Here is a 13,012-nt window from a genome sequence, read left to right on the forward strand (position 1 = left end):
TTTTCCCTCCATTTATTACTCTATTTTCATTTTTGAGTGGGTGTCTCACTCTAGCTCCCAAGCCAGAATGCAGTGGCACAATCACAGCTCACCATAGCCTCAACCTCCTGCGTTCAGGCGATTGCTCTGCTTCAGCCTCCCGAGTAGCTGGGACTACAGGTGTGTACCACCATGCCTGGCTATTTTTTATTTTTTTTTGTAGAGGCAGTTCTTGCTATGCTGCCCAGCCTAGGTCAAGCAATGCTCCCACTTCAACTTCCCAAAGTGCTGGAATTATAGGCATGAGCCACTGGGCCTGGCCTCCATTTATTATTATTATTATTATTGTTAGTATTATCATTATCGTGACCTGTTGGTCTAAACCCTAAGGCCCTTTGTCACTTATTTAGGTGTGAAATACAATTTTAGGATTAGATACATGAAGTAATTTTTGGAAGATAGAAGTTTTTCATACTGATAAACCCCTCTGAATCTTATTTTTTTATTGATACATAATAGTTGTATATATTTTGGGGTTACATATGCATGCAATATGTAATGATCAAATCAAGGTTACTGGTATATTTGTCACTGTAAACATTGTTCTTTACATTGGGAACGTTTCAATTCTAGCTATTTTGGATTATACAATAATTTTTTAAATTTTATTTTTTATTTTATTTTGATAGAGATATGGTTGCCCAGGCTGGTCTCAAACTCCTGGGTTTAAACGATCCTCCTGCCTCAGCCTCCCAAAGTGCTGGGATTATAGTTATGAGCCACCATGTCTAGCTCAATAAATTATTTTCACCTGTAATCACCCTCCTTACTATTGAACACTGCGGGGGGCCAGCCCCTGCAAGTTTGGGGAGTCCCTTGGAAGATGTGGTGGTGTCGGCGAATCTGTAGGGATAGATATTGAAAGAAAGATGGAAGGATAGATATAAAGAGGAAGAAAGAGAAAGAAAGAAAGTGGACAACTGTTCAGTGAAATGAGCAGAAGCCGTTTATTGAAAGTTACAGCAGGTATTTATCCCCAAATTTTACACAGGCAGTCTTACAAGTCTTTCACGTGAACACAAAGCCAGGTGCCGGAGGGGCATCCCCCACCCACCAGATGCTTAGGTGTGAGGAGGGACAAACCCCAAGATTGTCTTTTTGTTCCCTTTGCTAGTTAATGTTCTTCAAAAGCAGTGCAACAGTCTCTACTAGCCTAATGATGTTCTGATAATCAATAACTTCTAAAGCTCACTCAATACCCATGATGACTAACTTAAACTTTATTACCTTTCCATTCTATGCTAATACTACTTACACAATGCTATGGAAGCTCTTAAACCAATTCCTAAAGAATGTGGCCCAGTCCAAAGATCACGCTGGGCTCTATAGGATGTGTCCCAGTCCAAGGTTCACGGTGGGCCACTTTTTGGAACAATAGACTACAATCTCTTAACAAAATGGCTGTTCTAAAGTCCTATATATCTATCCTAATTTCTATGAAAGTTTCCAATTCCTAATTCTAATATATAAAGCTGATTAGCAGCAGTAAAGCTTCCAAATATAAACTGTAAATGTACTAAGGCCAAAGCCACGATAGCAGAAAATGGGAGACAATGAAATTTCTAAAGTTAACTATATTCTTATTAAACCTAAAAATATGATTGATTATGCTTGAACTAACATGATTCCTTGACGTAGTATGACCTATTCTACAATACCTTCTATGAATAAAATAAATTCAATTTCTAAAGACCTTACATTAACTGTAGCTAATGCCGACCTAAAAGAATGCAGCCCAGTCCAAAGTACGTGCTTGGCTCTTAGGAATGTGGCCCAGCCCAAACTCTGAGCTGGGCCACTCTTGATAATCATGTATACCATTGAAAAGCTGAAAACAGCTCTCCATAAGTATATACTAATTCTACAAATATTCTTTTAAATCTTATAAAGAAGCTTGTACTGTATAAAAGGCTCCCAAATGTGACCCGAATTTGAATTATATCTAATACCTAAGCCGAAACCACAGTTTATGGGAAACAGGAACAATGGGTTTCTAGAGTGAGCTATGCCTGTCACAGTCACAGAGCCTTCAGCTTAGGCCAGCAGAGTTCCTTTAGGTTGTTTTTGTGCTGCATGGCAAAAGGGAGAGGAAAATGGGGTCTACGGCTCCCGAACACGTCCTAGCGGTCTCGGGGTCCACGGCCCTCCCTGATCCCTAACGCTCAGTGGGCCTCCGTGGCTGGCTCCCAACAGAACACTGGATCTTTTTTCTTCTAACTGTATTTTTGTACCTGTTAATCTTTTTACCTCCCCTCCACCCTTCCCTTCTCTTCTCTAGTGACCACCAATCAGCTAGCTCTACTTCCATAAGACCCACTTTTTTTTTTTAAGCTCCCACATATGAGTGAGAACATGGGGTATTTGTCTTTCTATGCCTGACTTGTTTCACTTAACGTAATGACTTCCAGTTCCATTCATGTTGGAGCAAATGACAGAATTTCATTTTTATGACTGAATAATATTCCATTGTGTATATGTACCACATTTTATTTATCCATTCATTTGTTGAGGGGAAAAGGTTGATTGCATATCTTGGCTGTTGTGAATAGTGCTGCAGTAAACATAGGAGTACAGATATCACTTCAAACACTGATTTTCTTTCTTTTGGATATATACCCAACAATGGGATTGCTGGATCATACCTTAGTTGTTTCTTGTGGACCCTCCATGCTATTTTCCACAGTGGCTGTACTAATGTACATTCTCACCAACAGTGTATGAATGTTCTCCTTTCTCCACATCCTCACCAGCATTTGTTATTTTTGTCTTTTTAATTAAAGTCATTTTAACTAGGGTGAGATGATATCTCACTGTGGTTTTGAGCTACCTGTTCCCTATAAGTGATCTTGAGCATTTTTTCATATACCTGTTGGTCATTTGTATACCTTCATTTGAGGAATGCCTATACAGATCTTTTGCCCATTTCAAAACTAGATTTTTTTTTTCCCTGTTGAGTTTCTTGTATTTCCTGGTAATTAATCCCTTGTTGGATGGATAGTTTGTAAATATTTTCTCTCCTATTCTGTAAGTTGTCCCTGCTTTGTTGATTCTTTCCTTTGCTGTATAGAGCTTTTTAGCTTGATGTAATCCCATTTGTTTATTTTTGCTTTCAATGCCTGTGCTTTTGAGGTTCCCCTCTCAATAACAGTTTTATTTACGTTATGCCTAATTCTCACCCGTTTTAGTGAACTTGACTTTGTTTCTGCTCTGGGCTACAGGCTCTGCACTTCAGTGGTGATTCCTAGACCTGCCTGTGTCTCAGGATTAACTAGGATACTTGTTTAAATTTTAGGGTTTGGCTGGGCGCAGTGGCTCAAGCCTGTAATCCCAGCATTTTGGGAGGCTGAGGTGAGAGGATTGCCTGAGCTCAGGGGTTTGAGACCAGCCTGGGCAACTTGGTGAGACCTCGTCTCTACAGTAAATCAAAAAAAAAAAGAAAAAATAAATTTTAGGATTTCTCAGGGATCCCCCCCTCCGGGGCGTGAGGTGTGTGTGTGTGTTGGGATAGTGAAGGCCTTTATGTAACAATGTTTATGTGGAGCTTAACGGAGCATTTGTACAAGCATATCATTTGACCCTCCCTTCAAGTTGGCTGTGAAGTATTATTATAGCTAATAAAAAAAGGAACCGATGCTCCTGAGAAGCTGCCCAAGGGTCACGCAGCTTGTGTGCGTCAAAATAGTCTTTTAGTTATTTTAAAAACCAAGCCTAGGCATGGTGGGCTCACACCTGTAATCCAAGCACTCTGGGACACCAAGGCAGGAGGATCGCTTGAGCCCAGGAATTCCAGATCAGCCTGGGCAACATAGCAAGACCTCACCTCTATAAAAATTTTTTTAAAAGTTAGTCAATAGTGGTGGTACGTGCCTGGGGTCTCAGCTACTCAGGAGGCTGAAGTGGAAGGATCGCTTGAGCCCAGGAGGTGGAGGCTGTGGTGAGCTTTGATCGTGCCACAGCACTTCAAGCCAGGGTGATAGAGACCCTGACTCAAAAAACAGAAGCCACATATTGTTCTTCACCCCTACATAATCCTTGCCTCCCAGACATCTCCCCACCCTCAACTGACATTTCATTTGGCATCCGATAGTTTTTAAATAGTTTCTGCAACCTATTCCTGAATAAAATCCATTTTTTTCTTTGTCAGTAGCTTTAGGGGGTAATAAATAGTTTTTGGTTCCATGGCTGCATTGTATAGTGACAAAGAAGTGTGGGTTCCAAGTGTACCCCCCACCCCCACCTGTGCAAATGGGACCCGACAGGAGATCTTTTGTCCCTCCATCCTTTTCTTCCCTCCCCCTCCTAAAATCCATTTTAAAGCATACAGAAATAATTAAGCAATAAGCAAATACAAACATCTGTTGAAATGTTTATTGATCAAAAAAATCTGTTTGAGAAAAAAATATGCACACTAAAGCTTTCTACAAGCAACTGATAGGAAAAGATCACTTTAGTGACTCCAGTTTTTAAAAATCTGAGAATAGCCAGATGGGGTGATTCACACCTGTAATCCCACCTTGGGCAGTGGAGGCAAAAGGATTGCCTGAGCCCAGGGGTTCGAGACCATCCTGGGCAACTTGGCGAGACCTCATCTCTACAATAAATCAAAAAATTAGCTGGGCGTGGTGGCATGTGCCTGTAGTCCCAGTTACTTGGAAGGCTGAGGCAGAAGGATCACCTGAGCCCAGCAGGTCGAGGCTATGGTGGCTGTGAGTGTGCCACTGCACTGCAGCCTGGGCAACAGAGTGAGACTCCGACTCAAAAAAAAAAAAAAATCTGGGAGTATGAAAGGAAATTATGGTTGATGTTTATAGAACACCCTTTACAGCGGGGGAAAAACCCAACTCTACAAATTGAGATGCAGGACTGAGAAAATCATCAGGTGAAGCGAGAGGAAAAAAATACTTATTTGAATTCCGTTTTCTGAAAGGAAAACTAGTATTGCAGAGTCATTTAATGAAAATTTGCAGTTTTACTGCAGATTCAGATAGCCGCTGACATGTACATGACAATCTTTAGATTAAACTCATAAATCATTAAATGACTGTCTCCAGGAAATTATGTATATCACAAATTTTGCTATTTTATCTATTTTTTTGAGTCAGAGTCTCACTCTGTCACCCAGACTGGAGCGCGGTGGCATGCTCACGGCCACTATAGCCTCGACCTGCTGGGCTCAGGCGATCCTTCTGCCTCAGCCTTCCAAGTAGCTAGAACCACAGGCATGCGCCATCATACCTGGCTGATTTATTTAACTTATTTTTGAGTTGGAGTCTCACTCTTCCACCCAGGCTGGAGTGCAGTGGTACAATCATGGTTCACCATAGCCTCAATCTCCTGGACTCAGGCGACCCTTCTGCCTCTGCCTTCCTAGTACCTAGGACTACAGGTGTGCACTACTACACCTGGCTAATTTTTTTTCTTTTTTGTAGAAATGAGGTCTGTTTATGTTATCTAGGCCGGTCTGGAACTCCTGGGTTGAGGCAATCCTCTCACCTCAGCCTCCCAACGTGCTGGGATAACAGGTGTTTGCCATTGCTCCCAGCCTCTTGATCCTTTTGAGTAAGATATGTCTTTTTAGATAATTAACACTATTGGATATTAGTCCCTGAAAGAAAATGTGTATTTGACCCTGTATTCTAGGAAGAAAAAAAAATAGCCAAAGAAAAGTGACTGCAATCTAATTTCCTAGAGATTTTTAGAAGCTTTACCTGTGAATACTGGTACCATACAGCTATTATATAAATATTTTCTTCCAACTTAAATTCTCTCTTAGGAATGTCTTTAGTTTGGGGTAAGAAGTCCAACAAACTGTTTAATGTCGGATGTTAACATCTACTAAGCAAGATATCCTTGCTTCTTTTTCCACAAAAGCCAAATAGAAAACAAAGCATGTTACTAACATTTTTCTATTTATTCATTAAGAAAAAGTGCATAGTACAAGCCCTTTATCCCAATCCAAGTACTCAGCAAAAGATTAACAATAAACCCTGGATGGCACAGACATGATTTGTTTGGCATGATCTAAACATATAAAAACAGTGATTAACATGTAGTACATCACATGACCACTTTTGCTTTTAACAAAGTAATCATCAGACATAACAAATACATATGATTTTTCATTTAGAAACATTTTAAGAAGACAATTTACTATTGCAACAACAAAAATTTAACCCATTAACTGTAAACTCTCTTTATTTTTCCTCCTTCAAGTTGCTGTTTTGAGGCTTCACTGAGTTGGTCAAATTTGAGCACACATTTGTTTAGAGTGACAGGCTTTCATTTATAGTGACAGACTTCCAAGGTTTCTTTGCAAATTTAAGATATTGGTAATTCCATAAACACTATGACATCACATACCCCAAAGACACTAAAAGTAACCATGGAATAGCTGTATTCAATTTTTATTTTGGAAAATTTCGCCAAGTTGTAAAATATGACTTGCTGGCCATGGGATAGTACTTGGATAGATAACGTGATAAAATATTTTACTATAAACAGTTTTAACGTTATCCTTTTTTGTACAGAAAGCAAAAAATAAGTCAAGCATGGTGACGCATGCCTATCAGCTCAGCACACTGGGAGGTAAAGATGAGAGGATTGCCTGAGCTCAGGTGTTTGAGACCAGCCTGGGCAACTTGGCGAGACCTCATCTCTACAATAAATTAAAAAATTAGCCGGGCTCGGTGGCTCAGCCTGTAATCCTGTGCCTTGGGAGGCTGAGGTGAGTGGATTGCCTGAGCCCGCGGGTTCGAGACCCACCTGGGCAACTCGGCAAGACCTCATCTCCACAATAAATCAAAAATTAGTCAGGCGTGGTAGCGCGCGCCTGTAATTCCAGGTACTTGGAAGGCTGAGGCGGAAAGATCGCCAGAGCCCCGTGGGTCGAGGCTGTGGTGGCCAGGAGCGGCCACTACACTCCAGTCTGGGCGACGGAGTGAGACTCCAACTCAAAAAAAAAAAAAAAAAATTAGCAGGGCATTGTGGCAAACGCCTGTGTTTCCAGCTACTTGGAAGGCTGAAGCAGAAGGATTGTGTGAGCCCAGCAGGTCAAGGCTGTGGTGGCCATGAGCGTGCCACTGCACTCTAGCCTGGACAACAGAATGAGACTCTGACTCAAAAAATAAAAATAAAAGGATTTGTAGCCACAGTTCAAGTGAATGTTTAACGAGCCAAGTAATGATTTAAAGTGTGTGCTCAATAAAAAGGTCACATGTAGAAGATTTAGGAATTAAACAGAATAATATAAATTACTAGTTAGGTAAAGAATGCTTTATGTGTAGTACACTGTCTCAGGAATGCAGAAAAATTTTACAAGCAAAAACCCCAAGACTAAATACTTCACTGAGAACATTTGTTGCTTACTAAATAGAGGATGCATGTAGGAAAAAGGCAATATACTTAAATGTAATGTCAATTAAGTGTATGTGACAGGCTGAACTTAAGAATTAGAAATAAGAATCCAGATTTTCAGGTGTTGAATACTAGACATTCTGTATTCATGTTTCGGCCACTTCAACCAAAGCCAGTTCTCTATTTGTGAGCTACGTCAGTATCTCTGCCTGGGACTGGCTTACTAGCAGCTGAGAGAACAGATTGCTGGAATATATGGGCAAGGCTTCCAAGTTCAAGGGATAAGGGCAGATGAAGGAATACTGCAGGGATTCAGCTCTCCTTATGCCATTCTGGCCCTTTCTGCTTTAAGTACTTTAGCAACTCTAAGGCTATGAAGGCTTCCAGTAGGCTACAGCAAGAGGAAAAGACTTTGCTCTGTGGAACTCATCTATTCAGGATTTCACTTAGCTGGGTTATGTTACTCCTCTACTGGCACAAGTAATTGAGAGTTGGTTATATGATTTCAAGACGCTGAGTACAAATCCAAGATGCACAAGAAGAATTCAAGCAATTTTGGATTGTATAATGATCTTATGCCCTTAAGATGTTCATGGCCTAGAATATAATCATAATACAGGGGAAAAAATGCCCTATGAATGTCACAATTGTATCAGAGACCATTAAACAGTACTGTGATGTTTATTCAATTCATAGAAGCAATGCCTCAGACCTGTGAATAGCAAGACTGACCTCAGGAAAAGAAAATCCTTACATTGGCAACAAAATATCTTCTAGTCCCCATAAATCATCTGCAATCACTTGCTAGGAAAAACTTCCATAACACATAGGTCATGCAGACATTTCTTTACGTTGCTGGCATTCACTCTTTTTCAAATTGAGCAAACCAATTCAACACTTTACTTTTTGTACACTTAAAAGCTTCACTTATATTAATGTCCCTTTCCATCCCAATCCATCCCATTACCAAACAGAAATGAGAAAATAAGAAGTGAGAAAAAGATGCTTGACTGTTTCTCATTTTCCTCTGTTTCCCTTGGAGTAAACCAATAATTCATTAAAAATTTTTGTGAGTCAGAAGGATAACAAAAGACGCAATGCAGTGAGTAAGTATGCAAATAGGCATTCAAATGTTGGTAACCTAACATGCCCTAATACGGCTTTTAATATTTTCATTTTAATGGGGAAGTATCAAAACAGAAAAGCAGCTTCCTGAGAGGCACTCATTTTAAAATAAAGTATAGCTTAATTTATTATTGTAGAGATTATACTGAGCAAAGGCATAAGTAATTAATTTTTTTCTCCTTTCATAAACGTTGAAACATGTCATATAATGGACTGTAAATCATCCACCATATTTATCAATTATGTTTATTTAAAGTTTTTTTAACGCTAGACATTTTTAGTGGGTATAAAAAAATTAGTAAACAACCATATCATTTCTTCTCTCCTTCTATTCTAGCCACATAGCCAGCTGTAATGGATGATACAGATTTCAGCTGTAATTTATAAAATATTCTAAGAGCTGCCACAATCCCAAGAACTACAGAAAACTGCCACTTAGAAATAAACTATCAAGGTAAATGAAAATACAGTGTGGTTCTAATTTTCTTTCATACAAGCCCAGACAACCCCAAACAACTTTATAAATACCTTATGAAAAAGCAATTTAAAAACCTATCAAAACTGTTCAAAATATTTAAGTGCAGAGCTCTCAAATTTCCTTCAATCAGTCCACAAATCATCACAAAAATTATGATCACAGTTACAAACAAAATGAGTGGAATGTTTAAGTTTAGGACAACCAAAAAAGCCCCATGTAACTTTTTAAAATATAATCATTTACTCAAATATACTGTAAATAGGAATAGTGATAACGCAGGAAGCAAAAATAAGCTTGCAAGTGAAACTTCTAGAAGCTCATGAAAACAATACCATCCTATATTGCAGATGCAAAAGGAAAAACAGTTTTAAAGGGGTTAAGAGTACTCTGGTCATCTTCGTTCATTTGGTCGTGCAAGGTGGTAACTATTTTCACTTCCCAGATCATACAGTTAGTCCACGGGAGGAGCTGGTGGATCTTGTCCCTGGCATTAGGAATAAACAGATTATTTAACTGACTTTTTAAATCCCAGTGCAACCAATCTGACACAGTGAGAACTGAGCAGTAATGCCCTCCACCCTCCCATCCCAAGCAAAATACTGACTTGGACTTTACATATGTTTTTACATCAGGGAATGTTAGGTTAACACGTGTGATTCTCCGACACTTGTCTAATGATGGAAAAAATGGAATCTGTGTTAACAGTGATGCGATCCCCCTGCTAGCTCCAAGGGTGGACTTCAAACTCATAAAGGTGTTTTCACCCCTCTGTTCATCCAAAATGAAGCTAGAGACTTCTGTTTCTCACAACGTGATGTGAGCGAGAAAGCATGCAGCTCCAGCTGCTTCTGGAGTCATCCTAAGACCCCAGAGGGAGCCCACCCTGGAATGAAGTTGATAGTATGAGGAAACCAAACAGGGTTTTTTATGACACTGTTAAACTTTCTTAACACTGACCCCTGATGTGTAAACTAACAAAGCCTCTTGTTTTAAACCAGCTCAAATTGGTTTTTGCTACTTGCCATAGAAAGCATCTGTACTGTAAAGGAACGATCAGAGCTTTTAGGAATCTCCAGGAAGATTTATTTATCCTGACATGATATTTGAGGCCCTAGTTGAGGGTGACCAATATTTTGACTTAAAATTTGAGTCAATATGTTTTCTCACTGATTCCTAGGGCCATGGGACCACTACTCCTACAATAAATTAAGGTCCTTGCATTTCTGTTTCTCTTAATGGCTTCTAAGACAGATTATTACAAGCCGGATTTCTATAGCTCCAAACGTTGAGGAAATTGCTTTTTGATATGAAAGTAAGTAAGAAAAAAGGCTAAGGAGGAAACACTTTTATCAGGACAACATGTAAGCAGCTTTACAGACTCCCATCTCCAAGAAAACCAAAAGAAAATTTGTATATAGTGCTAATGATATAGTCTTCTTAAAGTCAGCATGTCACATATCTAAGAAAAATATGAATAGCAGTTCTGGAAAATGACCAAGCATTTCAAAGAAAAAAAATACTGGATCTAAGTAGGGTTAAAAGGAATCTTTTAATGGAGAGTCTGTTAATGATAGTACTAAAACCTGTTGGATCACTTTAGCACATTTTTCATTTAGAAGGTACTAAACATTTTTGGAATCTTGACTATTTGAGATTTATCAACATGAGTGATTCTTACCTCTCCTTTTGCCAGCTCAGTTGCATTATTGGGATGTGGAAATGGAAAGTGAGTTTGAGAGAAACAGGATGGGAAAACAAGAAAAAACAAAATTTAGCCAGCTAGGCTGTGTCTCTAGTGTACTAAATAGCAGGGCAGAAGGGGTGAGACATTTGAACTGAGGACACTAAGAGCATACAGGCTGGAAATAGGAGAGGCAAGAAGTGCCTGTGAGTGGGTAGAACTGGGCGATAGAGGAATGAGATTTAACAATATTGCTTTGGATTATGAAAGGGACCATTCTGATGTTTCTCATGTGTAAAGACTGGAATTTATTTTAAAATTAATTTTGAGCTACCAGTCTGTGTTTCTATATTTAAGCCTACAAAGATTAAGCCATTTGGGACTGCAAGATTTAATAGAATGACATAAGAAAAACTTACTCTATGAGTTAAATGTTCCTTTTGCCCATTTTGATTATTTCAGTTAAAACAAATCTCCCCGCCCTCCTGGGCCATATGCATGCCCGTCCCCAAGAAGATTTATAATCCATAACACTTACATTATGTGGACTGGTTGGCTTTCCAGGTAGACTGGATCCTCTTAGATTCGGAGGTCTCAGTAAGAACAAGATCACTGCAACAACCATCCAAGCCATCAAGATCATAGTAACACTAATGTCATTATCACCAGAGGGTCCTGGTACTAAAAATGAACAAAAATGAAGCATGATTATAATACTGTTAAATGTAAAATTCTAATGTTTGTTAGCTTCAAAAATTGTATTAAAACTGTATTAATAAATTAGAGAAGTATATATTACTTCTTCTGCTTTCTTTTTTTTGAGACAGGGTTTCACTCTGTCCCCAAGGCTGGAGTACAGTGGCATGATCCCAGCTCATTGCATCCTCAGCCTCCTGGACTCAAGTGATCCTCCCACTTTAGTCTTCTGAGTAGCTAGGACTACAGGTGTGTACCACCATACCTGGTTAATTTTTTTTTTTTTTAGTTGGAGTCTCACTCTGGCACACTCATGACCACCCCAGCATCGACCCACTGGGATCCAGTGATCCTTCCACCTCAGCCTTCCAAGTAGCTGAAACTATAGGCACACGCCACCACGCCCAGCTAATTTTTGATTTATTGTAGAGATGAGGTCTTGTCAAGTTTCCTGAGCAGGTCTCAAACCCATGGGCTCAGGCATCCACTCGCATCAGCCTCCCAAAGTGCTGGGATTACAGGCTTTAGCCACCACGCCCGGCCCAATTAAAAAAAAAAAAAATTTGTAGAGGTGGTGTCTCACTATGTTGCCCAGGCTGGTCTTCAACTCCTGGGCTAAAGTAATCCTCCCCTCTTCAGCCTCCCGAAGTGCTAGAATTATAGGCATAAGCCATCACACCTGGCCCATATTACATCTTCAAATGTCCTTTCCTCCAGTGAGAAAATCTAAATAGTATATGATGTTAAATAGTTATAAACCAAAACCTGTAAATGAAGACTTTTAAATAGTACAATAACTCTTAATATTTTGGGTTAGCAGAATCCTTTGAGAATGGGATAAAGATTAAGGACTCTTTTCATTATAAGCATCTATGCGGTTGTGCTTGGTGGCTCAACTTGCAATTTCAGCACTTTGGGAGGCTGAGGTGAGTGGACTGACTGAGTCCACGGGTTTGAGACCAGCCTGGGCAAACTGGTGAGACCTCCTCTCTACAATAAATTTTTTTAAAAAATTAGACTGACGTGGTAGCACACGCCTGTAGTTCCGGCTACTTGCACGGCTGAGGCAGAAGGATCACTGGAGCCCAGCAGGTCGACACTGGGGTGGCCGTGAATGTGCCACAGTACTCCAGCCTTGGTGATGGTGTGAGATTCCGACTCAAAACACAACAAAAAAATCCCAAAGAATCTATGTATATGCATTCAACAATTTTGTATATAATTGTGGAAGGTTCAAGGTCTCACAAAACTACCAATCCATAGATCTGCTGAGATCTACAGAACCCATGTATATAGTAAAATCATTGGTATATACTAAAAACATTCTCCTTTAGGGAAAAAAAATCTGCATCTTAATTACACAAGCAGCATGAAACAATAGGGTTTAAGGAAAGGGGAACCTCTAGGCTGCATAATATATAAACTAAAAGACCCCTTTCATTATATTCTTAACCAAAAAGAGATTAATTTGGCCTTTTTTACAAAAGATGTTGGACTCAAATCTAGATATTTTCTTTTTGAGTTGGAGTCTCACTCTGTCACCTAGGCTGAAGTACAATGGCACAGTCACGGTCACAGCTGCCTTGACCTTCTGGGTTCAGGCGACCCGCCTCAGCCTTTCAAGTACCTGGGACTACAAG

At 39.7% G+C, this 13,012-nt stretch overlaps 1 protein-coding gene across 2 annotated transcripts in view; it reads right to left on the reverse strand.

Annotated features, from left to right (window-relative positions):
• Window positions 1-8,744: 8,744 nt before the first annotated feature.
• The window catches only part of SMIM14 (small integral membrane protein 14), a 64,489-nt gene continuing 60,221 nt past the window's right edge, over window positions 8,745-13,012 (reverse strand). For both annotated transcript variants that reach the window (XM_021718475.1, XM_008069787.2), the window contains 2 exons: window positions 11,215-11,357; window positions 8,745-9,479 (listed from right to left, as the gene is read on the reverse strand). In XM_021718475.1, the coding sequence (XP_021574150.1) occupies window positions 9,447-9,479; window positions 11,215-11,357 (176 nt within the window). In that variant the 3' untranslated portion in view covers window positions 8,745-9,446. The remainder of the gene's footprint in view (window positions 9,480-11,214; window positions 11,358-13,012) is intronic.

The sequence above is a fragment of the Carlito syrichta genome, unplaced genomic scaffold (assembly GCF_000164805.1).
Source record: "Carlito syrichta isolate Samal-C Ts95f unplaced genomic scaffold, Tarsius_syrichta-2.0.1 Scaffold312207, whole genome shotgun sequence".
Taxonomy (NCBI): domain Eukaryota; kingdom Metazoa; phylum Chordata; class Mammalia; order Primates; family Tarsiidae; genus Carlito; species Carlito syrichta.